This window comes from Oncorhynchus mykiss, chromosome 1, assembly GCF_057628025.1.
Source record: "Oncorhynchus mykiss isolate SJ-2025 chromosome 1, ASM5762802v1, whole genome shotgun sequence".
Taxonomy (NCBI): Eukaryota; Metazoa; Chordata; class Actinopteri; order Salmoniformes; family Salmonidae; genus Oncorhynchus; species Oncorhynchus mykiss.
The window spans coordinates 90,049,937-90,072,994 of NC_143022.1; the positions used below are offsets into that span (position 1 = coordinate 90,049,937).

At 41.3% G+C, this 23,058-nt stretch overlaps 1 protein-coding gene across 1 annotated transcript in view; it reads left to right on the plus strand.

Moving 5' to 3' along the window:
* The window catches only part of eys (EGF-like photoreceptor maintenance factor), a 193,233-nt gene that overhangs the window by 32,311 nt on the left and 137,864 nt on the right, over positions 1 to 23,058 (plus strand). Inside the window, exon 3 of the mRNA XM_090181729.1 lies at positions 16,330 to 16,480. Within this exon, the coding sequence (XP_090037855.1) occupies positions 16,330 to 16,480 (151 nt within the window). The remainder of the gene's footprint in view (positions 1 to 16,329; positions 16,481 to 23,058) is intronic.

Consider the following 23,058-nt stretch of genomic DNA (forward strand, 5'->3'; position numbering starts at 1 on the left):
TTTCATTGGACTTGTGCAGGTGTTTGTAAACATGACTGACTGTGGCATGATATCATTGGTCAATTTAGAACTATCCATAATACATATAAAAAAAAGCATGAATGGATATCAGACGATCATAGAGACAATTTCATCATAATTAAACACAATATTATTTACAAAAACACAATAATCACAGGAATGGTTTCAGATCAAAGTCAATGTGTGATTGTGTTTTGATTCAACAGCATTGATTCTAACAGTGTTTCAAGGGAGGCGTGTGACAGCTATCAGCCCTCAACAAACTATTGCGATCAGTTGGTTTCCTGTAAAGATCTGTGCATAGGTCATAGTCCTCGCAAATATCAAAAGATCAAGGAAGCTGATTTGACGTGTGTCAGATTGCATCGTGAATCTCAGGTGCTCAGAACAAGAGTTAAGAAAAGCATGGAACTCCTGGTCGCTTTGGATAAAAATGCTAAATGGCGTTTGTTATATTATTATAGTGATTGTATTCAGGAATTGTATTGGTTGGAAAGATGTAAAGTAGAGTTACCCCTCAGTGAAGTTGTAGCAACTTTTTAATATATACTGAGTTGTAGTCCTGAGCATATCAAACATTAGGAACACCTTCCTAATATTGAGTTGCACCCCCCCCTTTTGCCCTCAATTCGTCAGGGCATGGACCCTACAAGGTGTCGAAATCATTCCACAGGGATGCTGGCCCATGTTGACTCCAATGCTTCCCACAGTTGTGTTAAGTTGAATGGATGTCCTTTGTTCTTGATACATACAAGAAACTATTGAGCATGAAAAACATAGCTGCGTTGCATTTCTTGACACAAACCGTTGTGCTTGGCACCTACTACCATACCCCTTTCAAAGGCACTTAAATCTGTTGTCTTGCCCATTCACCGTCTGAATGGCACACATATACAATCCGTTTCTCAATTGTCTCAAGGCTTAAAAATCATTCTTTGTATTTTAATTTATTATGGATCCCCAAGCAGCAGATACTCTTCCTGGGGTTTATTATGGATCCCCATGCAGCAGATACTCTTCCTGGGGTTTATTATGGATCCCCATGCAGCAGCTACTCTTCCTGTGGTTTATTATGGATCCCCATGCAGCAGATACTCTTCCTGGGGTTTATTATGGATCCCCATGCAGCAGATACTCTTCCTGGGGTTTATTATGGATCCCCAAGCAGCAGATACTCTTCCTGGGGTTTATTATGGATCCCCATGCAGCAGATACTCTTCCTGGGGTTTATTATGGATCCCCAAGCAGCAGATACTCTTCCTGGGGTTTATTATGGATCCCCATGCAGCAGATACTCTTCCTGGGGTTTATTATGGATCCCCAAGCAGCAGATACTCTTCCTGTGGTTTATTATGGATCCCCATGCAGCAGATACTCTTCCTGGGGTTTATTATGGATCCCCAAGCAGCAGATACTCTTCCTGGGGTTTATTATGGATCCCCAAGCAGCAGATACTCTTCCTGGGGTTTATTATGGATCCCCATGCAGCAGATACTCTTCCTGGGGTTTATTATGGATCCCCAAGCAGCAGATACTCTTCCTGGGGTTTATTATGGATCCCCAAGCAGCAGATACTCTTCCTGGGGTTTATTATGGATCCCCAAGCAGCAGATACTCTTCCTGGGGTTTATTATGGATCCCCATGCAGCAGATACTCTTCCTGGGGTTTATTATGGATCCCCATGCAGCAGATACTCTTCCTGGGGTCCACCAAAATTATAGCAGGTTATACCATTTTAAAAACATTACAATACATTCACAGATTTCACAACACACTGTGTGTCCTCAGGCCCCTACTCCACCACTACTACATATCTACAGTACTAAATCCATGTGTGTGTGTATAGTGCATTATTGTGTATGCGTATGTCTGTGCCAATGTTTGTGTTGCTTCACAGTCCACGCTGTTCCGTATGGTGGTTTTTATCTGTTTTTATCTGTTTTTTAAATCTAATTTTACTGCTTGCATCAGTTACTTGATGTAGTCATGGCTCTATGTAGTACTGAACGCCTCCCATAGTCTGTTCTGCACTTGGGGACTGTGAAGAGACCTCTTATGGCATATCTTGTGGGGTATGTATGGGTGTCTGAGCTGTGTGCCAGTAGTTCAAACAGACAGCTGTGTGCATTCAACACCTCTCATAAATACAAGTAGTGATGAAGTCAATCTCTCTGCTGCCCTGTTCTGAGACAATTGCAAAGTCCTTTTTTGGGGCACCTGAGCACACGACTGAACAGTAGTCAAGGTGTGACAAATCTAGGGCCTGCAGGGCCTGCCTTGTTGATAGTGTTGTTAAGAAGGTAGAAACTAGGGCCTGCAGGGCCTGCCTTGTTGATAGTGTTGTTAAGAAGGTAGAAACTAGGGCCTGCAGGGCCTGCCTTGTTGATAGTGTTGTTAAGAAGGTAGAAACTAGGGCCTGTAGGACCTGCCTTGTTGATAGTGCTGTTAAGAAGGTAGAAACTAGGGCCTGTAGGACCTGCCTTGTTGATAGTGCTGTTAAGAAGGTAGAAACTAGAGCCTGTAGGACCTGCCTTGTTGATAGTGTTGTTAAGAAGGTAGAAACTAGGGCCTGTAGGACCTGCCTTGTTGATAGTGTTGTTAAGAAGGCAGAAACTAGGGCCTGTAGGACCTGCCTTGTTGATAGTGTTGTTAAGAAGGCAGAAACTAGGGCCTGTAGGACCTGCCTTGTTGATAGTGTTGTTAAGAAGGTAGAAACTAGGGCCTGTAGGACCTGCCTTGTTGATAGTGTTGTTAAGAAGGTAGAAACTAGGGCCTGTAGGACCTGCCTTGTTGATAGTGTTGTTAAGAAGGTAGAAACTAGGGCCTGTAGGACCTGCCTTGTTGATAGTGTTGTTAAGAAGGTAGAAACTAGGGCCTGTAGGACCTGCCTTGTTGATAGTGTTGTTAAGAAGGTAGAAACTAGGGCCTGTAGGACCTGCCTTGTTGATAGTGTTGTTAAGAAGGTAGAAACTAGGGCCTGTAGGACCTGCCTTGTTGATAGTGTTGTTAAGAAGGTAGAAACTAGGGCCTGTAGGACCTGCCTGTTGATAGTGTTGTTAAGAAGGTAGAAACTAGGGCCTGTAGGACCTGCCTTGTTGATAGTGTTGTTAAGAAGGCAGAGCAGCGCTTTATTATGGACAGACTTCTCTCCATCCTAGATACTGTTGTATCAAACTGTTTTGACCATGACAGTTTACAGTCCAGGGTTACTCCAAGCAGTGTGTTACTTTATCCTGTCTCCTCCCCTTCATCTACACTGATTGAAGTGGATTTAACAAGTGATCATACAGTTGAAGTCGGAAGTTTGCATACACCTTAGCCAAATACATTTAAACTCAGTTTTTCACAATTCCTGACATTTAATCCTAGTAAAAATTCCCTGTTTTAGGATCACCACTTTATTCTAAGAATGTGAAATGTCAGAATAATAGTAGAGCGAATTATTTATTTCAGCTTTTATTTCTGTCATCACATTCCCAGTGGGTCAGAAGTTTACATACACTCAATTGGTATTTGGTAGCATTGCCTTTAAATTGTTTAACTTGGGTCAAACGTTTCGGGTAGCCTCCAACAAGCATCCCACAATAAGTTGGGTGAATTGTGGCCCATTCCTCCTGACAGAGCTGGTGTAACTGAGTCAGGTTTGTAGGCTTCCTTGCTCGCTTTGTGATGGCCACTACAATATAAGCCATTTTGTCACAACTTTGGAAGTATGCTTGGGGTCATTGTTCATTTGGAAGACCCATTTGTGACCAAGCTTTAACCTCCTGACTGATGTCTTGAGATATCGCTTCAATATATCCACATCATTTTCCTCCCTCATGAAGCAATCTATTTTGTGAAGTGCACCACCCCTTTTTCCTCCAAACATAATGATGGTCATTATGGCCAAACAGTTCTATTTTTGTTTCATCAGACCAGAGAACATTTCTCCAAAAAGTATGATCTTGTCATCTTTGTCATGACCTTAGTTATCTTTGTTTTCTTTATTATTTTGGTTAGGTCAGGGTGTGACGAGGGTGGTATGTGTGTTTTTGACTTGTCTAGGGTTTTTTTTCGTATATCTATGGGGTTTTGGTTTGTCTAGGTATATGTAGGTCTATGGTGGCCTGAATTGGTTCCCAATCAGAGACAGATGTTTATCGTTGTCTCTGATTGGGGATCCTATTTAGGTTGCCATTTTGGTTTTGTGGGTTGTTGTCTGTGTGTAGTTGCATGTCAGCACTAGTTGTTTATAGCGGCACGTTTTGTTTAAGTGTCCTTCGTTAAATAAAAGGGAGAATGTAATTCCAACCACGCTGCGCCTTGGTCTCCTCATTATGATGAACGTGACAGATCTTTGTCCCCATGTGCAGTTGCAAACCGTAGTCTGGCTTTTTTATGAAGGTTTTGGAACAGTTGCTACTTCCTTGCTGAGCGGCCTTTCAGGTTATGTCGATATAGGACTCGTTTTACTGGGGATATAGATACTTTTGTACCTGTTTACTCCAGCATCTTCACAGGGTCCTTTGCTGTTGTTCTGGGATTGATTTGCACTTTTCGCACCAAAGTACGTTCATCTCTAGGAGACAGAAAGCGCCTCCTTCCTGAGAGGTATGACGGCTGCGTGGTCCCATGGTGTTTATACTTGCGTACTATTGTTTGTACAGATGAAGGTGGTACCTTCAGGTGTTTGCAAATTGCTCCCAAGGATGAACCAGACTTGTGGAGGTTTACAAATCTTTTTCTGAGGTCTTGGCTGATTTTCCCATGATGTCAAGCAAAGAGGCACCGAGTTTGAAGGTAGGCCTTGAAAAACATCCACAGGTACACCTCCAATTGACTCAAATTGTGTCAATTAGCCTATCAGAAGCTTCTAAAGCCATGACATCATTTTCTGGAATTTTCCAAGCTGTTTAAAGGCACAGGCAACTTAGTGTATATATACTTCTGACCCACTGGAATAGGGATACAGTGAAATAATCTGTCTGTAAACAATTGTTGGAAAATTACTTGTGTCAAACACGAAGTAGATGTCCTAACCGACTTGCCAAAACTATAGTTTGTTAAAAATAATTTTGGAGTGGTTGAAAAATTAGTTTTAATGACTCTAGCCTAAGTGTATGTAAACTTCCGATTTCATATGGTCAGTCTGTCATGGAAAGAGCAGATGTTCTTAATGTTTTGTATACTTGCTGTAAATTTTATCAGATGCTTTTATACAAAGTGTCTCACAGTACAGTGAGTGCATACATTTGAGTGTAGCCTTTATGACCGCCAGCACCCTGGCGTTTCAAGCTTCACGCTCTTACCAGCTGAGCCACACTGGAGTTAATGGAACAGCTATTCTCAGCTGCAGATGAATCCCTTTGAAGCTGCACAACGCATCCATTCCAGTCATGACTTCTCAGAGAGATTGGATGAGTCCCAAATATAACACCCTATTCCCTATATAGTCCACCACTCTTGACCGGGCCCCATAGTGCACTATGTAGGGAATAGGGTGCCATTTGTGACACAGAAAAAGACACCTGTTGCTGTGAGTCAGCTTTCAGTTGGTCACAAATCTATTCCGTCTTTTCCATGGAAACCAATGAGGTTGTGTTTAAAAATGTCCTCTTGTTAAGGTTAACACGTTAGAGATATGCCATTCACTAACCACGTCCGTCCCTGATATAAAGTCATACTTGGTATATCCTGTTGGTCGCCATGGTTTCCCAGGACCTTTTAATGATACGTCCATTTGTATTTATTTTTAACTCTTTTATCCTTATGAGTTGTTAAGTCTTAAGAAACAAGATATTGTACCTTTCAAAACTTTTAGGAATATTTCAGTCATTTGTTAAAGTACAAAGAAGTGTCTTAACTCAGCAGCAATGAGAATACATCATATTCCTCCTAGGAACAGTTAACCCACTGTTCCTAGGCCGTCATTGAAAATAAGAATTTGTTCTTAACTGACTTGCCTAGTTAAATAAAGGTCTAATTAAATTGCTGCTGCTGTTATTGGATGGGTAGATTGTTTTAATTATCCCCATCCCATATATCTTCATGCATTGACTGTGTCCCAAATGGCACCCTATTCCCTATAGGGCATTACGTTTAACCAGAGACATGCAGTATGGGCCCTGGTAAAACAAAGCAAAGTAGTGCACTAGAAAGGAAGTGGGGATGCCATTTGGACGCACTTTGTTTAGCGAGGGACAAAATGACAGATTTTTCAAAAGACGGATTTCTCACTTTATATCTTAACCAATGCTGTTCTGACAGTGTTTTAGGTGAGTCTTAAATGACTATAGTCAGTGATAATATATATCCATTAACTATATATATATCCACAATACATCATGTGATCAGCCACTTTACCAACTGGGTGGTTTGTAATATACCGTCATCACTGCATGGTTCACAATGTAAGCTGGGAGTTTATCAACAAACAGTCCTTTGAAAAGTTCCAACAGTGGAGTTGGAGTTGTGAGAGAAACACTGCAGGATATCGAGGCCTGACTTTCATTAATGGTTCCAACAGTGGAGTTGGAGTTGTGAGAGAAACACTGCAGGATATCGAGGCCTGACTTTCATTAATGGTTCCAACAGTGGAGTTGGAGTTGTGAGAGAAACACTGCAGGATATCGAGGCCTGACTTTCATTAATGGTTCCAACAGTAGAGTTGGAGTTGGGAGAGAAACACTGCAGGATATCGAGGCCTGACTTTCATTAATGGTTCCAACAGTAGAGTTGGAGTTGGGAGAGAAACACTGCAGGATATCGAGGCCTGACTTTCATTAATGGTTCCAACAGTACAGTTGGAGTTGGGAGAGAAACACTGCAGGATATCGAGGCCTGACTCTCACTAATGGTTCCAGCAGTAGAGTTGGAGTTGGGAGAGAAACACTGCAGGATATCGAGGCCTGACTTTCATTAATGGTTCCTTTGTCCCTGTAGGAGCTGTGCGATATCGTCTCAGAGTCTCCTGCCTCTACAATTCACACACAAAATAAACCTAAACCATTCTGTGCTCAGTAGTGATGTGTTTTCCAACCTCATTATTTGTTGTTAGATTGGCTTTTTCCTTCCCAATTGTACACATTGTGTAGAATAGCACTAAGGAGACAGGGTTTATAAATCCTACACATCCTTTAGGTATTGAGAATAACAATCTCCCTTTAGTAGATTTATAAACCTGAAATACATTACATTTCTTGTATTTTTACTGCAGGTTCATTCTCTTTTCTAAGTTATATTTTAGGAAAAATACGTAAGAGAAAACAACCAGACTAAATAATGCATTTTGTTGTTAAATTTGTTCCATGAATGAGGAACTTTAATCACTAATACCATTGATCATTTCTAACTCACTGAGCAAGACAAAATCACCCTTTTGAGGATAAATTCTATAAATATTGGTGGATAAATTATATATATTGGAGGATAAATTATATATGTATTGGAGGATAAATTATATAAATATTTTGGAGGATAAATTATATATGTTGGAGGATAAATGATATAAATATTTTGGGATAAATTATATATATATGTTCATCTTCATACACATATTGGAGGGATGCCACAAGGACAGGAAGTTATCAGAGGTGAAAAGTTGATGGGATTGCTCTTGATGTCAAGTTAGCAAAGCCTTTTTACTTCTAACCTTGTCACACACACACATACACACACCCACACACACACACACACACACACACACCCTTCCCTGTCACATTATCTGCTTATGTATGGTTCACCTGCCACCGGCTATCTGACAGCGTTTATCTTGTGTTGCTTCCCATCAAACGCCTCATAAATTCCCTCTATAGATTAGAACAGGATGACAACATGCTCACTCTGACAACATCAGGTTTTCCCTGTCATCGTCTCCTTTCTCTTCTCTTTACACACACACACACACACACACACAGAGAGAGAGACACAGATACACACAACCCACCACAATTTTAATAATGAGGAATGTACATTAAACAGGTTGTGTTCACTGTTAAGTCTATACCAAGAAGAAGGAACAAGTTAATGAACACATTTAATTACAAGTTATTTGTCACATGCTTTGTAAACAACAGGTGTAGACCAACAGTAAAATACTTCCAGGCCCTTCCCAGCAATACAGAGATAAAGACAATAGAGAAATAACAGAAAAGTAAAACACGTAATAATAGAAGTAATAATAGATAAAGAATTAGTAATGATAACGTGTCTATACTGTCTGCAAGGGGTACCAGTACTGAGTCATGATAACATGTCTATACTGTCTGCAAGGGGTACTAGTACTGAGTCATGATAACGTGTCTATACTGTCTGCAAGGGGTACCAGTACTGAGTCATGATAAATTGGCTATATACAAGGGGTACCAGTACTGAGTCATGATAACTTGGTTATATACAAGGGGTACCAGTACTGAGTCATGATAACTTGGTTATATACAAGGGGTACCAGTACTGAGTAATGATAACTTGGTTATATACCAGTACTGAGTGGATGTGCAGGGGTACAAGGTCATTGAGGTAGATATGTACATATAACTAGGAATAAAGTGACAGATGGTCAACAGTAGCAGCAGCGTGTCTGATGAGGCAAAAACAAGTTTGTGCTGGGCCTCCTGGGTGGTGCAGTGGTTTAAGGCACTGCATCGCAGTGCTAGCTGTGCCACCAGAGACTCTGGGTTCGAGCCCAGGCTCTGTTGCAGCCGGCCGCGACTGGGATGTCCATGGGGCGACGCACAATTGGCCTAGCGTCGCCCGGGTTAGGGAGGGTTTGGCAGGTAGGGATATCCTTGTCTCATCACGCACTAGCGACTCCTGTGGCAGGCCGGGCGCAGTGCACGCTGACCAGGTTGCTAGGGGCACGGTGTTTCCTCCGACACATTGGTGCGGCTGGATTCCGGGTTGGATGCATGCTGTGTTAAGAAGCAGTGCGGCTTGTTTGCGTTGAGGACTCATGACTCAAGACCTTTGTCTCTCCTGAGCCTGTACGGGAGTTGTAGCGATGAGATAAGATAGTAACTACTAAAAACAATTGGATACTACGAAATTGGGGTGAAAAAAGGGGGTAAAAAAATGTTTAAATAAAAAAAAGTTTGTGCAACATGGCTCACTCCAGTAGGTAACTATTTAACTAACTATTTAGCAGTATTATGGTTTGGAGGTAGAAGCTGTTCATGGTCCTGTTGGTTCTAGACTTGGTGCTCCGGTACCGCTGGCTGTGAGGTAGCAGAAAGAACTAGGGTGGCTGGAGTCTTTAACTATTTTTAGGGCCTTCCTCTGACACCGTCTGGTACAGAGGTCCTGGATGGCAGGGAGCTCGGCCTCAGTGATGTACAGAAAGGCTGAAGGGGTCAACATAAACATCTATACTATAGAAAGGCTGAAGGGGTCAACATAAACATCTATACTATAGAAAGGCTGAAGGGGTCAACATAAACATCTATCCTATAGAAAGGCTGTAGGGGTCAACATAAACATCTATCCTATAGAAAGGCTGAAGGGGTCAACATAAACATCTATCCTATAGAAAGGCTGAAGGGGTCAACATAAACATCTCTCCTATAGAAAGGCTGAAGGCCCAACATAAACATCTATCCTATAGAAAGTGTATCTCACTGATCATCCCTAAAGCCAACACCTCATTTGGCCGCGGCCGCCTTTCGTTCCAGTTCTCTGCTGCCTGTGACTGGAACGAATTGCAAAAATCGCTGAAGTTGGAGACTTTTATCTCCCTCACCAACTTCAAACATCTGCTATCTGAGCAGCTAACCGATCGCTGCAGCTGTACATAGTCTATCGGTAAATAGCCCACCCATTTTTACCTACCTCATCCCCATACTGTTTTTATTTATTTTATTTTCTGCTCTTTTGCACACCAATATCTCTACCTGTACATAACCATCTGATCATTTATCACTCCAGTGTTAATCTGCATAATTGTAATTATTCGCCTACCTCCTCATGCCTTTTGCACACAATGTATATAGACTCTCCTTTTTTCTACTGTATTATTGACTTGTTAATTGTTTACTCCATGTGTAACTCTGTGTTGTCTGTTCACACTGCTATGCTTTATCTTGGCCAGGTCGCAGTTGTAAATGAGAACTTGTTCTCAACTAGCCTACCTGGTTAAATAAAGGTGTTCTCAACTAGCCTACCTGGTTAAATAAAGGTGTTCTCAACTAGCCTACCTGGTTAAATAAAGGTGTTCTCAACTAGCCTACCTGGTTAAATAAAGGTGAAATAAAAAATTAAAATAAAACGCACTACGCCCTGTATTGCCTTGCCAATCAGTTGCCATACCAAGCGGTGATGGAGCCAGTCAATATGCTCTTAATGGGGCAGCTGTAGAACTTTTTGTAGATCCTAGGGCCTATGCCAAATCTTTTCAGCCTCCAGTGTGTGGAGGGGTTGTTGCCTACCCTCACCACCTGGAGTCGGCCCGTCAGGAAGTCCAGAATCCAGTTGCATAGGGAGGTGTTCAGTCCCAGGGTCCTGAGTTTAGTGATGAGCTTGGAGGGCACTAAGGTGTTGAACGCTGAGCTGTAGTCTATGAACAGCATTCTCACATAGGTGTTCCTGTTATCCAGGTGGGAAAGGGCAGTGAGGACTGCGATAGAGATTGAACAAAGATAAGGAAGTGCCGATGGACTCCGCTGTTTAGAGGAATTAAACACAGATTTGTGTCCTAATATATTTATCACAATGTCAATACACAGAGTTCATGTCTGTGCGTACGTTCACTCTGATCTGGTCATTATCAAATATGCTCTTGCAGCAATCGAAAATGCAATAACCAGAATGCAGTGCAGGGTGCAAACCGGGGGTTAAAAAGACTGAATGTTCATGAAGCACAGGGAAGAACACAGCATCCCCTTTCATCTGTCTGGGTTTCTGCAGCCCACAGAGAGAGAGGAGGCAGCCCTTCTCACATACATTAGAGGACAGGAACTGAAAGAGAAAACTCCTGAGATCAAACCGTTAATCAGAGGAGAAGAACCAGGAAGACGTAGCAGCATGCTACATCAAGATGCAGATAATATTTCTTAGCCCAAACCCGCTTCTATCCTTTCACTCATCCCCCTCTCCTCTCCTCTCCTCCACGTGCCTCCCTCCCTCCCTGAAGCGCCGAGTGAGACTCCCTTTGGGCTTAACTTGTCAGCCAGCAGGAGAAAGAGAGAGGGGAGGGGGATAGAGAGAAGGGGGGGGGGAGTTATAGAAGGGAGGGAGAGAGAGACAGCGAACAGGTGACAGGCAAGTGTTGACTAAAGGACAAACGCTCTGTTCCGCCTAGCACAGAGTAACAGGGCCATGGGGACAGTAGAACAGTCATTTGTCATGTCCTCGCCAATAGAAGAAAATAAAAACTACAGAAGGGAAAATGTAAGACTCGAATAGTGAACATAAACATCTATCCTATAGAAAGACTGAAGGGGTCAACATAAACATCTATCCTATAGAAAGGCTGAAGGGGTCAACATAAACATCTATACTATAGAAAGGCTGAAGGCCCAACATAAACATCTATACTATAGAAAGACTGAAGGGGTCAACATAAACATCTATACTACAGAAAGGCTGAAGGGGTCAACATAAACATCTATACTATAGAAAGGCTGAAGGCCCAACATAAACATCTATACTACAGAAAGGCTGAAGGGGTCAACATAAACATCTATACTACAGAAAGGCTGAAGGGGTCAACATAAACATCTATACTACAGAAAGGCTGAAGGGGTCAACATAAACATCTATACTTTAGAAAGGCTGAAGGCCCAACATAAACATCTATACTACAGAAAGGCTGAAGGCCCAACATAAACATCTATACTACAGAAAGGCTGAAGGGGTCAACATAAACATCTATACTATAGAAAGGCTGAAGGCCCAACATAAACATCTATACTATAGAAAGACTGAAGGGGTCAACATAAACATCTATACTATAGAAAGGCTGAAGGGGTCAACATAAACATCTATACTATAGAAAGGCTGAAGACCCAACATAAACATCTATCATAGGAGCGTCAAGCAGCGTAATTCTTCCCCACATATATCACAGCACAATAGAAGACAGTTGTCTCTGGAATTAGAAAGGAAGGGAGTTTTAAATAGCTGAGCCAGTTTTAGTCTGTGTGATGGTGCGTTCTCCCCCTCTCTCTCTCTCTCTTTTGTTGTTTAATAGAAAGGGAACCCACAGCAGAACAAATGAACACAATGCTCCTCTAAAGTACTGGCATTAATTTGGTTTCAGTACTGAGAGAGGGGCTCTATCATTGAACTGGCCAGGATACAGTTTCATTCTGGCACTAGGCTAAATGAGACAGCTGTTACTTATGCTGTTATAGAAGATGTGAAGCGTATTCTTAGTGGGGCCACAGAATTCAATTGGTGTAAATGTTTTACACACAAGAATATACTCTAGGCCGGTGGTTGATTTCCTGGACACAGATTAAGACGAGGCCTGAACTAAGAAGCTTTAACTGGAATCTCTACTGAAATATATCATATATTTTTAGTCCAGGGCTGAATATAACCCTCCTGCTCCAACCACTCAAGTCTGTGAGTGTTTGTGCTTATTTCGGGTGGGTTGGAATCAAAGCAGAAGACACATTTCTGTGGACTGAAAGGAAAATGAATAAATGAAGTGTCTTATTCTCCCTATTGTAACGTTTGATAGAATGATTCAGATCATTTAACTTCCCTTGAAGTTCCCTTGAAGTTCCCTTGAAGTTCCCCTGCACTTCCCTTGAAGTTCCCTTGAAGTTCCCTTGAATTTCCCTTGAAGTTCCCTTGAAGTTCCCCTGCACTTCCCTTGAAGTTCCCTTGAAGTTCCCCTGCACTTCCCTTGAAGTTCCCTTGAAGTTCCCTTGAAGTTCCCTTGAAGTTCCCTTGCAATCCTCCCAAGTTTGGCAGCACTTTACGTGAACTGAACATACGTCATAGCAGAATCATAACATCGACATAACTTACTTTTTTTCTCAGATTAAATGAAGATATGCTCATTCATGTAAATAAACTGCCACCCAATTAACATCCCTTACAAGAAAAGCACAACCACTTGCACCACTCAAGTCAAAACAGCTTCCAGTTGAAACAGCTTCCAGTTTAAACAGCTTCCAGTCAAAACAGCTTCCAGTTGAAACAGCTTCCAGTCAAAACAGCTTCCAGTCAAAACAGCTTCCAGTCAAAACAGCTTCCAGTCGAAACATCCTCCAGTTGAAACATCCTCCAGTTGAAACATCCTCCAGTTGAAACAGCTTCCAGTTGAAATAGCTTCCAGTTGAAATAGCTTCCAGTTGAAACATCCTCCAGTTGAAACATCCTCCAGTTGAAACAGCTTCCAGTTGAAACCGCTTCCAGTTGAAACAGCTTCCAGTTGAAACAGCCTCCAGTTAAAACATTGTTAAGAGAATTCTGTTCTCAAGGTTCATGAACTGAACTTCAATTAAATATTCTCGGTCTGTAACCCAGAGATTGTAAGGTTCTGGTTGAAATGAAATAGACAGAGGCCAGTCTACAATAGTCAGAAACATTTATTCTCGAGCTCTGCCAATCATGTCATGTACAGTGGTTTATATACCTTTCATTTCGTCAAAAATGTCCCTCCTCTCAGACAATGACAATGCTGCTTTTCAATTTTATTCCAACACATATATTGCTTATCATATGCTACAACATGTTACACAATCTACTGCAAGTCCAACGGTTTCTCCCCTCCTTGGGTGGGGGCGAGACATCTTTCCTGTTGTTAGTTTCACTGTGGTCACAAGTTGTCTGTCACAAGTTGAACCATGCTACGGTTGAAACATCATCCAGTTGAAACATTCTACAGTTGAAACATCATCCAGTTGAAACATGCTACAGTTGAAACATGCTACAGTTGAAACATCCTCCAGCTGAAACATCCTCCAGTTGAAACATCATCCAGCTGAAACATCGTCCAGCTGAAACATGCTCCAGTTGAAACATCCCCCAGCTGAAACATCCTCCAGCTGAAACATCCTCCAGTTGAAACATGCATTATCCACTCAGTCACAAGTTTCCAGATGACCATGGTTCGTAACGTCTGATCAGTCAGTCATAGCGGCTGTTGTGTTCAACATGCTGACAGTAGATTCCCCCCTCTGTATCATGTGTGGACTTGTATCTGTCAGACGTAATTGATCTTAACGACATACACGGGCCAGACTACTTGTCTGTGTTTAGACAGGCAGCTATTTTTTTCACTAGTTGATCTTTTGACCAATCAGATCAGCTCTGAAAAGGATCTGGTGTGAAAAGATCTGATCTGATGAGTCAAAAGACAAATTAGTGTGGGAAAAATATCTGAATTGTGCTGCTACCTGTCTAAATGCAGGCTTAGGCATGCACATAGCTCCCTGACCTCATAGACATCATGTCTCAGCCTCCCTTTCAACATGTCCTCATGGTTTTCCTCATCAGAGTACTTTTCATTATCTTTTATTCATATACATTAATGAACCCTAGATCATTTGATCCTTTATCTGATCTGCACATACTGTGGAGTATACCTCATTTATATATGGTGCATATGCAGACTTATACGTTATCGTACTTGGTGTTTCAGTACGATAGTATTGAAAATAATAGGCAATTAAGTGAGCTATTATGCTCCCGAAGACCTCTCATGCGTATACCAATTTATTCAATGTATTCATGGGTCATTCTAATGGGGAGAGTACATAGACAGCCATTAGTTAAGACACCGTGTGTACTGTCACACAGTGATGGCTAATCAGCCACATGCTTGGGAGGGCACAGCCACACAGCTTAAAACTACATGTCTTGTGTATTTCTACATGACATCTTTGTTTGGCGCTCCAAAGATGTTTTTAGCATCTCGATTGGGTAAGGTGATATACACTACCGTTCAAAAGTTTGGGGTCATTTAGAAATGTCCTTGTTTTTGAAAGAAAAACAAATTTTTGGTCCATTTAAAATAACATCAAATTGATCAGAAATATAGTGTAGACATTGTTAATGTTGTAAATTACCATTGTAGCTGGAAACGGCAGATTTTTTGTGGAATATCTACATTTATCAGCAACCATCACTCCTGTGTTCCAATGGCACGTTGTGTTAGCTAATCCAAGTTTATCATTTTAAAAGACTAATTGATCATTAGAAACCCTTTTGCAATTATGTTAGCGCAGCTGAAAATAACTTTCTTCTGAAACTCGTCAGTCTATTCTTGTTCTGAGAAATGAAGGCTATTCCATGCGAGAAATTGCCAATAAACTGAAATCTCGTACATTGCTGTTGACTACTCCCTTTGCAGAACAGCACAAACTGTCGCTAACCAGAATAGAAAGAGGAGTGGGAGGCTTCGGTGCACAACTGAGCAAGAGGACAAGTGCATTATAGTGTCTAGTTTGAGAAACAGACGCCTCACAAGTCCTCAACTGGCAGCTTCATTAAATACTACCTACAAAACAACGAAGGTTGAAAGTCATGCGTCCTCCAATACACAACCCAACCAAGCCGCACTGCTTCTTAACACAGCGCCATCCAACCCGGAATACTTTGTAACAGGTTTCCAAAATTAAAATAACTTGGAGCTGATTTGCTCTTGTTTTTACAGTCTTGTATGTCCCTAACAATTTTGAGGGGCTGAAAAAAAATAGCCCACGAGCCACCAACTGGGGAACCCTTCCCTCTGGTTGGTTTCCCAAAGGCAGATGAAGCCCAGTTGGTCCCTCTGGGTTGGTTTCCCAGAGTCAGATTAAGCCAGTTGGTCCCTTGAGATTGGTTTGAAGCCCAGTTGGTCCGTTGAGGTTGGTTTGAAGCCCAGTTGGTCCCTTGAGGTTGGTTTGAAGCCCAGTTGGTCCCTTGAGGTTGGTTTGAAGCCCAGTTGGTCTCTGGTGATAAAAAGACCCAAAAGAGAGTGTGTCTGGATATTAGTACAATATTCAGAAATATTGACTCATTCTTTTAAGATACAAATAATGCATCTCTTTTCAATAGCTTGCATGTCAGGTACTGCTGTGAAAGAAATTCCGATTTTAACTTACTGGAAAATTGTTTTGTTATTTTCATTCAATCCAACATAAGTTTTCTGTTAATAGAAATGCATTGTGGGTGCTGAAAGGATGGAAATTGGTTTTAAATTAAATTCCAAACGATTCCTATTCACATATTGTATCTCCGTCAAATTGGTAGTTGAAGTCGGAGATTTCTTTGAGAAGATCAGAATTGTTAAAGAATAGCCTGAATAGACTACCCAAATATAGGCCACTAAATCCAAACCAAAATAGGCCACTTTTGAAATTATTTTGAACTGATCGTATTATCTCTGCTCTTTTCAGCTCGGGAAGAGAATTTAGGTGATCGGTTTCTCCACGTGTTGCTCCAGGATGGGATCCCTGTGGTAAAACTGGGATGTAGTGGTGTCCAGGTGTTGAATGCAGACGCAGGCCAAACCATCAACACTAACAGGCAGACATCCATCAGAATACGGTAAGAAGTGCTTATTTTATTTCTTTTTTGGATAAATACAGAGGTCAGTTGAAGAAGGAAGACAAATGTGGGAAGAATGGAAGGTCGCAGGGCGGTTTTAGAACCCATGACCAGAGAGGCCATGTGTGGTCCAGTTAGCAGGCCTTTCACTGACCGGACTCTTTTACTTCATATACCTATGCCACTTAGCAGACTATTTTACCAAAGCTACTTACAGGACAGTAAGTCATACATTTTTCGTACAGTATGTGATGATCCCTGCGGGAATTGAACCGATGACCTTGGTGCAGCTAGAGTCACAATCTCTAACTATTCCCCACTGTATCTTACCTCATCCTATTCCCCACTGTATCTTACCTCATCCTATTCCCCACTGTATCGTACCTCATCCTATTCCCCACTGTATCTTACCTCATCCTATTCCCCACTGTATCTTACCTCATCCTATTCCCCACTGTATCTTACCTCATCCTATTCCCCACTGTATCTTACCTCATCCTATTCCCCACTGTATCGTACCTCATCCTATTCCCCACTGTATTGTACCTCATCCTATTCCCCACTGTATCTTACCTCATCCTATTCCCCACTGTATCTTACCTCATCCTATTCCCCACTGTAACTTACCTCATCCTATTCCCCACTGTAACTTACCTCATCCTATTCCCCACTGTATCTTACCTCATCCTATTCCCCACTGTATCTTACCTCATCCTAACGATGTCATAATATGTCATAAAAGCTGACGTAACATGGTCATAACACTGTCGTGACCCATGTATTTACAGCTGTTGTGACATATATTGTGTTATTTTATCTCTGATTGTGACACCTACATAGGCATGTCAAAAGCCACAAAACCAACCACACAAGGCAAAACATTCCATAGCCTACTTGTCAATAGCATGTTTATGTTACATGACATTTTGACATGACATTTTGAACGTGACAGTGTCATAAAGTGTATTTTCTGCAAGTTATTTAAAATGTAATGAAAAATTAACATGACTGTAAAGAATTCATTACAAACTTTCAAAACGAAAGGAAACCTTTTTTTGCTGGGGAAAAAAATTATTTGAAGAAATTTGGATTTTGACACTCTTATGTAGGTGTCATAGCCAGCCTTTAAAATAACACAATATGTCACAACAGATGTAACTATATGGGTCATGACAGTGTTAGGACCATATTATGACAAGTAATGACACATTATGTCAGCTGTTATGACATATTACGACATGGTTATGACTGTGTCATAACGTGTTATGACGCTGGGTGTCAAGTAGAGTGTTACCCCTCATCCTATTCCCCACTGCCTGCCAATTCACCATTATCTTGAGATCATTTCATGATATACCCTATGTTCAACCGTGAAATCACTCCAATGGAAAGGGGATCGGAGAGTCCGTATTCACTAAGCTTCTCATAGTAAGACTGCTGATCTAGGACCAGTTTAGCCTTTTAGATCACAATGAATAAGATTACATGGACAGGAGGAACCTGATCCTAGACCAGCACTTATATCATTCCATTAGAGAGATGATAAAACCTGAGGTGTTCCCTTAGAGAGATGATAAAACCTGAGGTGTTCCCTTAGAGAGATGATAAAACCTGAGATGTTCCTTTAGAGAGATGATAAAACCTGAGGTGTTCCCTTAGAGAGATGATAAAACCTGAGGTGTTCCTTTAGAGAGATGATAAAACCTGAGGTGTTCCTTTAGAGAGATGATAAAACCTGAGGTGTTCCCTTAGAGAGATGATAAAACCTGAGGTGTTCCTTTAGAGAGATGATAAAACCTGAGGTGTTCCCTTAGAGAGATGATAAAACCTGAGGTGTTCCCTTAGAGAGATGATAAAACCTGAGGTGTTCCCTTAGAGAGATGATAAAACCTGAGGTGTTCCCTTAGAGAGATGATAAAAACTGAGGTGTTCCCATAGAGAGATGATTCATCCTGAGGTGTTCTCTTAGAGAGATGATTCATCCTGAGGTGTTCTCTTAGAGAGATTATAAAACCTGAGGTGTTCCCTTAGAGAGATGATAAAACCTGAGGTGTTCCCTTAGAGAGAGATGATAAAACCTGAGGTGTTCCCTTAGAGAGAGATTATAAAACCTGAGGTGTTCCCTTAGAGAGATGATAAAACCTGAGATGTTCCCTTAGAGAGATGATACAACCTGAGGTGTTCCCTTAGAGAGATGATACAACCTGAGGTGTTCCTTTAGAGAGATGATAAAACCTGAGGTGTTCCCTTAGAGAGATGATAAAACCTGAGGTGTTCCTTTAGAGAGATGATAAAACCTGAGGTGTTCCCTTAGAGAGATGATAAAACCTGAGGTGTTCTCTTAGAGAGATGATAAAACCTGAGGTGTTCCCTTAGAGAGATGATAAAACCTGAGGTGTTCCTTTAGAGAGATGATAAAACCTGAGGTGTTCCCTTAGAGAGATGATAAAACCTGAGGTGTTCCTTTAGAGAGATGATAAAACCTGAGGTGTTCCCTTAGAGAGATGATAAAACCTGAGGTGTTCCCATAGAGAGATGATTCATCCTGAGGTGTTCCCTTAGAGAGATGATAAAACCTTAGGTGTTCCCTTAGAGAGATGATACAACCTGAGATGTTCCCTTAGAGAGATGATAAAACCTGAGGTGTTCCCTTAGAGAGATGATAAAACCTTAGGTGTTCCCTTAGAGAGATGATACAACCTGAGGTGTTCCTTTAGAGAGATGATAAAACCTGAGGTGTTCCCTTAGAGAGATGATAAAACCTGAGGTGTTCCTTTAGAGAGATGATAAAACCTGAGGTGTTCCCTTAGAGAGATGATAAAACCTGAGGTGTTCTCTTAGAGAGATGATAAAACCTGAGGTGTTCCTTTAGAGAGATGATAAAACCTGAGGTGTTCCTTTAGAGAGATGATAAAACCTGAGGTGTTCCCTTAGAGAGATGATAAAACCTGAGGTGTTCTCTTAGAGAGATGATAAAACCTGAGGTGTTCCCTTAGAGAGATGATAAAACCTGAGGTGTTCCTTTAGAGAGATGATAAAACCTGAGGTGTTCCCTTAGAGAGATGATACAACCTGAGGTGTTCCTTTAGAGAGATGATAAAACCTGAGGTGTTCCTTTAGAGAGATGATAAAACCTGAGGTGTTCCCTTAGAGATGATGATTCATCCTGAGGTGTTCTCTTAGAGAGATGATTCATCCTGAGGTGTTCTCTTAGAGAGATTATAACCTGAGGTGTTCCCTTAGAGATGATAACCTGAGGTGTTCCCTTAGAGATGATAACCTGAGGTGTTCCCTTAGAGAGATGATAACCTGAGGTGTTCCCTTAGAGATGATGATAAAACCTGAGATGTTCCCTTAGAGAGATGATAAAACCTGAGATGTTCCCTTAGAGAGATGATAAAACCTGAGATGTTCCCTTAGAGAGATGATAAAACCTGAGATGTTCCCTTAGAGAGATGATAAAACCTGAGATGTTCCCTTAGAGAGATGATAAAACCTGAGATGTTCCCTTAGAGAGATGATAAAACCTGAGGTGTTCCCTTAGAGAGATGATAAAACCTTAGGTGTTCCCTTAGAGAGATGATAAAACCTGAGATGTTCCCTTAGAGAGATGATAAAACCTTAGGTGTTCCCTTAGAGAGATGATAAAACCTGAGATGTTCCCTTAGAGAGATGATAAAACCTGAGGTGTTCCCTTAGAGAGATGATAAAACCTGAGGTGTTCCCTTAGAGAGATGATACAACCTGAGGTGTTCCCTTAGAGAGATGATAAAACCTGAGATGTTCTCTTAGAGATGATAACCTGAGGTGTTCCCTTAGAGAGATTATAAAACCTGAGGTGTTCCTTTAGAGAGATGATAAAACCTGAGGTGTTCCCTTAGAGAGATGATAAAACCTGAGATGTTCCCTTAGAGAGATGATAAAACCTGAGGTGTTCCCTTAGAGAGATGATAACCTGAGATGTTCCCTTAGAGAGATGATACAACCTGAGGTGTTCCCTTAGAGAGATGATAAAACCTGAGGTGTTCCCATAGAGAGATGATTCATCCTGAGGTGTTCCCTTAGAGAGATGATAAAACCTTAGGTGTTCCCTTAGAGAGATGATACAACCTGAGATGTTCCCTTAGAGAGATGATAAAACCTGAGGTGTTCCCTTAGAGAGATGATAAAACCTTAGGTGTTCCCTTAGAGAGATGATACAACCTGAGGTGTTCCTTTAGAGAGATGATAAAACCTGAGGTGTTCCCTTAGAGAGATGATAAAACCTGAGGTGTTCCTTTAGAGAGATGATAAAACCTGAGGTGTTCCCTTAGAGAGATGATAAAACCTGAGGTGTTCTCTTAGAGAGATGATAAAACCTGAGGTGTTCCTTTAGAGAGATGATAAAACCTGAGGTGTTCCTTTAGAGAGATGATAAAACCTGAGGTGTTCCCTTAGAGAGATGATAAAACCTGAGGTGTTCTCTTAGAGAGATGATAAAACCTGAGGTGTTCCCTTAGAGAGATGATAAAACCTGAGGTGTTCCTTTAGAGAGATGATAAAACCTGAGGTGTTCCCTTAGAGAGATGATACAACCTGAGGTGTTCCTTTAGAGAGATGATAAAACCTGAGGTGTTCCTTTAGAGAGATGATAAAACCTGAGGTGTTCCCTTAGAGATGATGATTCATCCTGAGGTGTTCTCTTAGAGAGATGATTCATCCTGAGGTGTTCTCTTAGAGAGATTATAACCTGAGGTGTTCCCTTAGAGATGATAACCTGAGGTGTTCCCTTAGAGATGATAACCTGAGGTGTTCCCTTAGAGAGATGATAACCTGAGGTGTTCCCTTAGAGATGATGATAAAACCTGAGATGTTCCCTTAGAGAGATGATAAAACCTGAGGTGTTCTCTTAGAGAGATGATAAAACCTGAGGTGTTCCTTTAGAGAGATGATAAAACCTGAGGTGTTCCTTTAGAGAGATGATAAAACCTGAGGTGTTCCCTTAGAGAGATGATAAAACCTGAGGTGTTCTCTTAGAGAGATGATAAAACCTGAGGTGTTCCCTTAGAGAGATGATAAAACCTGAGGTGTTCCTTTAGAGAGATGATAAAACCTGAGGTGTTCCCTTAGAGAGATGATACAACCTGAGGTGTTCCTTTAGAGAGATGATAAAACCTGAGGTGTTCCTTTAGAGAGATGATAAAACCTGAGGTGTTCCCTTAGAGATGATGATTCATCCTGAGGTGTTCTCTTAGAGAGATGATTCATCCTGAGGTGTTCTCTTAGAGAGATTATAACCTGAGGTGTTCCCTTAGAGATGATAACCTGAGGTGTTCCCTTAGAGATGATAACCTGAGGTGTTCCCTTAGAGAGATGATAACCTGAGGTGTTCCCTTAGAGATGATGATAAAACCTGAGATGTTCCCTTAGAGAGATGATAAAACCTGAGATGTTCCCTTAGAGAGATGATAAAACCTGAGATGTTCCCTTAGAGAGATGATAAAACCTGAGATGTTCCCTTAGAGAGATGATAAAACCTGAGATGTTCCCTTAGAGAGATGATAAAACCTGAGATGTTCCCTTAGAGAGATGATAAAACCTGAGATGTTCCCTTAGAGAGATGATAAAACCTGAGGTGTTCCCTTAGAGAGATGATAAAACCTTAGGTGTTCCCTTAGAGAGATGATAAAACCTGAGATGTTCCCTTAGAGAGATGATAAAACCTTAGGTGTTCCCTTAGAGAGATGATAAAACCTGAGATGTTCCCTTAGAGAGATGATAAAACCTGAGGTGTTCCCTTAGAGAGATGATAAAACCTGAGGTGTTCCCTTAGAGAGATGATACAACCTGAGGTGTTCCCTTAGAGAGATGATAAAACCTGAGATGTTCTCTTAGAGATGATAACCTGAGGTGTTCCCTTAGAGAGATTATAAAACCTGAGGTGTTCCTTTAGAGAGATGATAAAACCTGAGGTGTTCCCTTAGAGAGATGATAAAACCTGAGATGTTCCCTTAGAGAGATGATAAAACCTGAGGTGTTCCCTTAGAGAGATGATAACCTGAGATGTTCCCTTAGAGAGATGATACAACCTGAGGTGTTCCCTTAGAGAGATGATAAAACCTGAGGTGTTCCCTTAGAGAGATGATACAACCTGAGGTGTTCCTTTAGAGAGATGATAACCTGAGGTGTTCCCTTAGAGATGATGAAGGGGCAAACTGGCATGTTGGGGATAGCATCATATCTTCACTTAGCTTTGATTTGTTATATTTTTCTCCTTCATGTCATTTTTCATTTATGTACCGTAATTACAAAGAAAAGACAAGACCAAAAACATGGCTTCAAAACGGTGTGTGTGTGTGTGTGTGTGTGTGTGTGTGTGTGTGTGTGTGTGTGTGTGTGTGTGTGTGTGTGTGTGTGTGTGTTAGTGTACAGTAGCTGATCAGTAGCAGAATATGAGTCAGCATGGTTGTGTTGAGAAATTTCAGTCGTGAAAAGATGTAATGATACCAGCAACAATAACATCAGTCATGATCACTGATCTCAGATCATCTGGGAATCTACAGCAGTGAAAGCACCACGGGAGTGAAACATATTGTCAT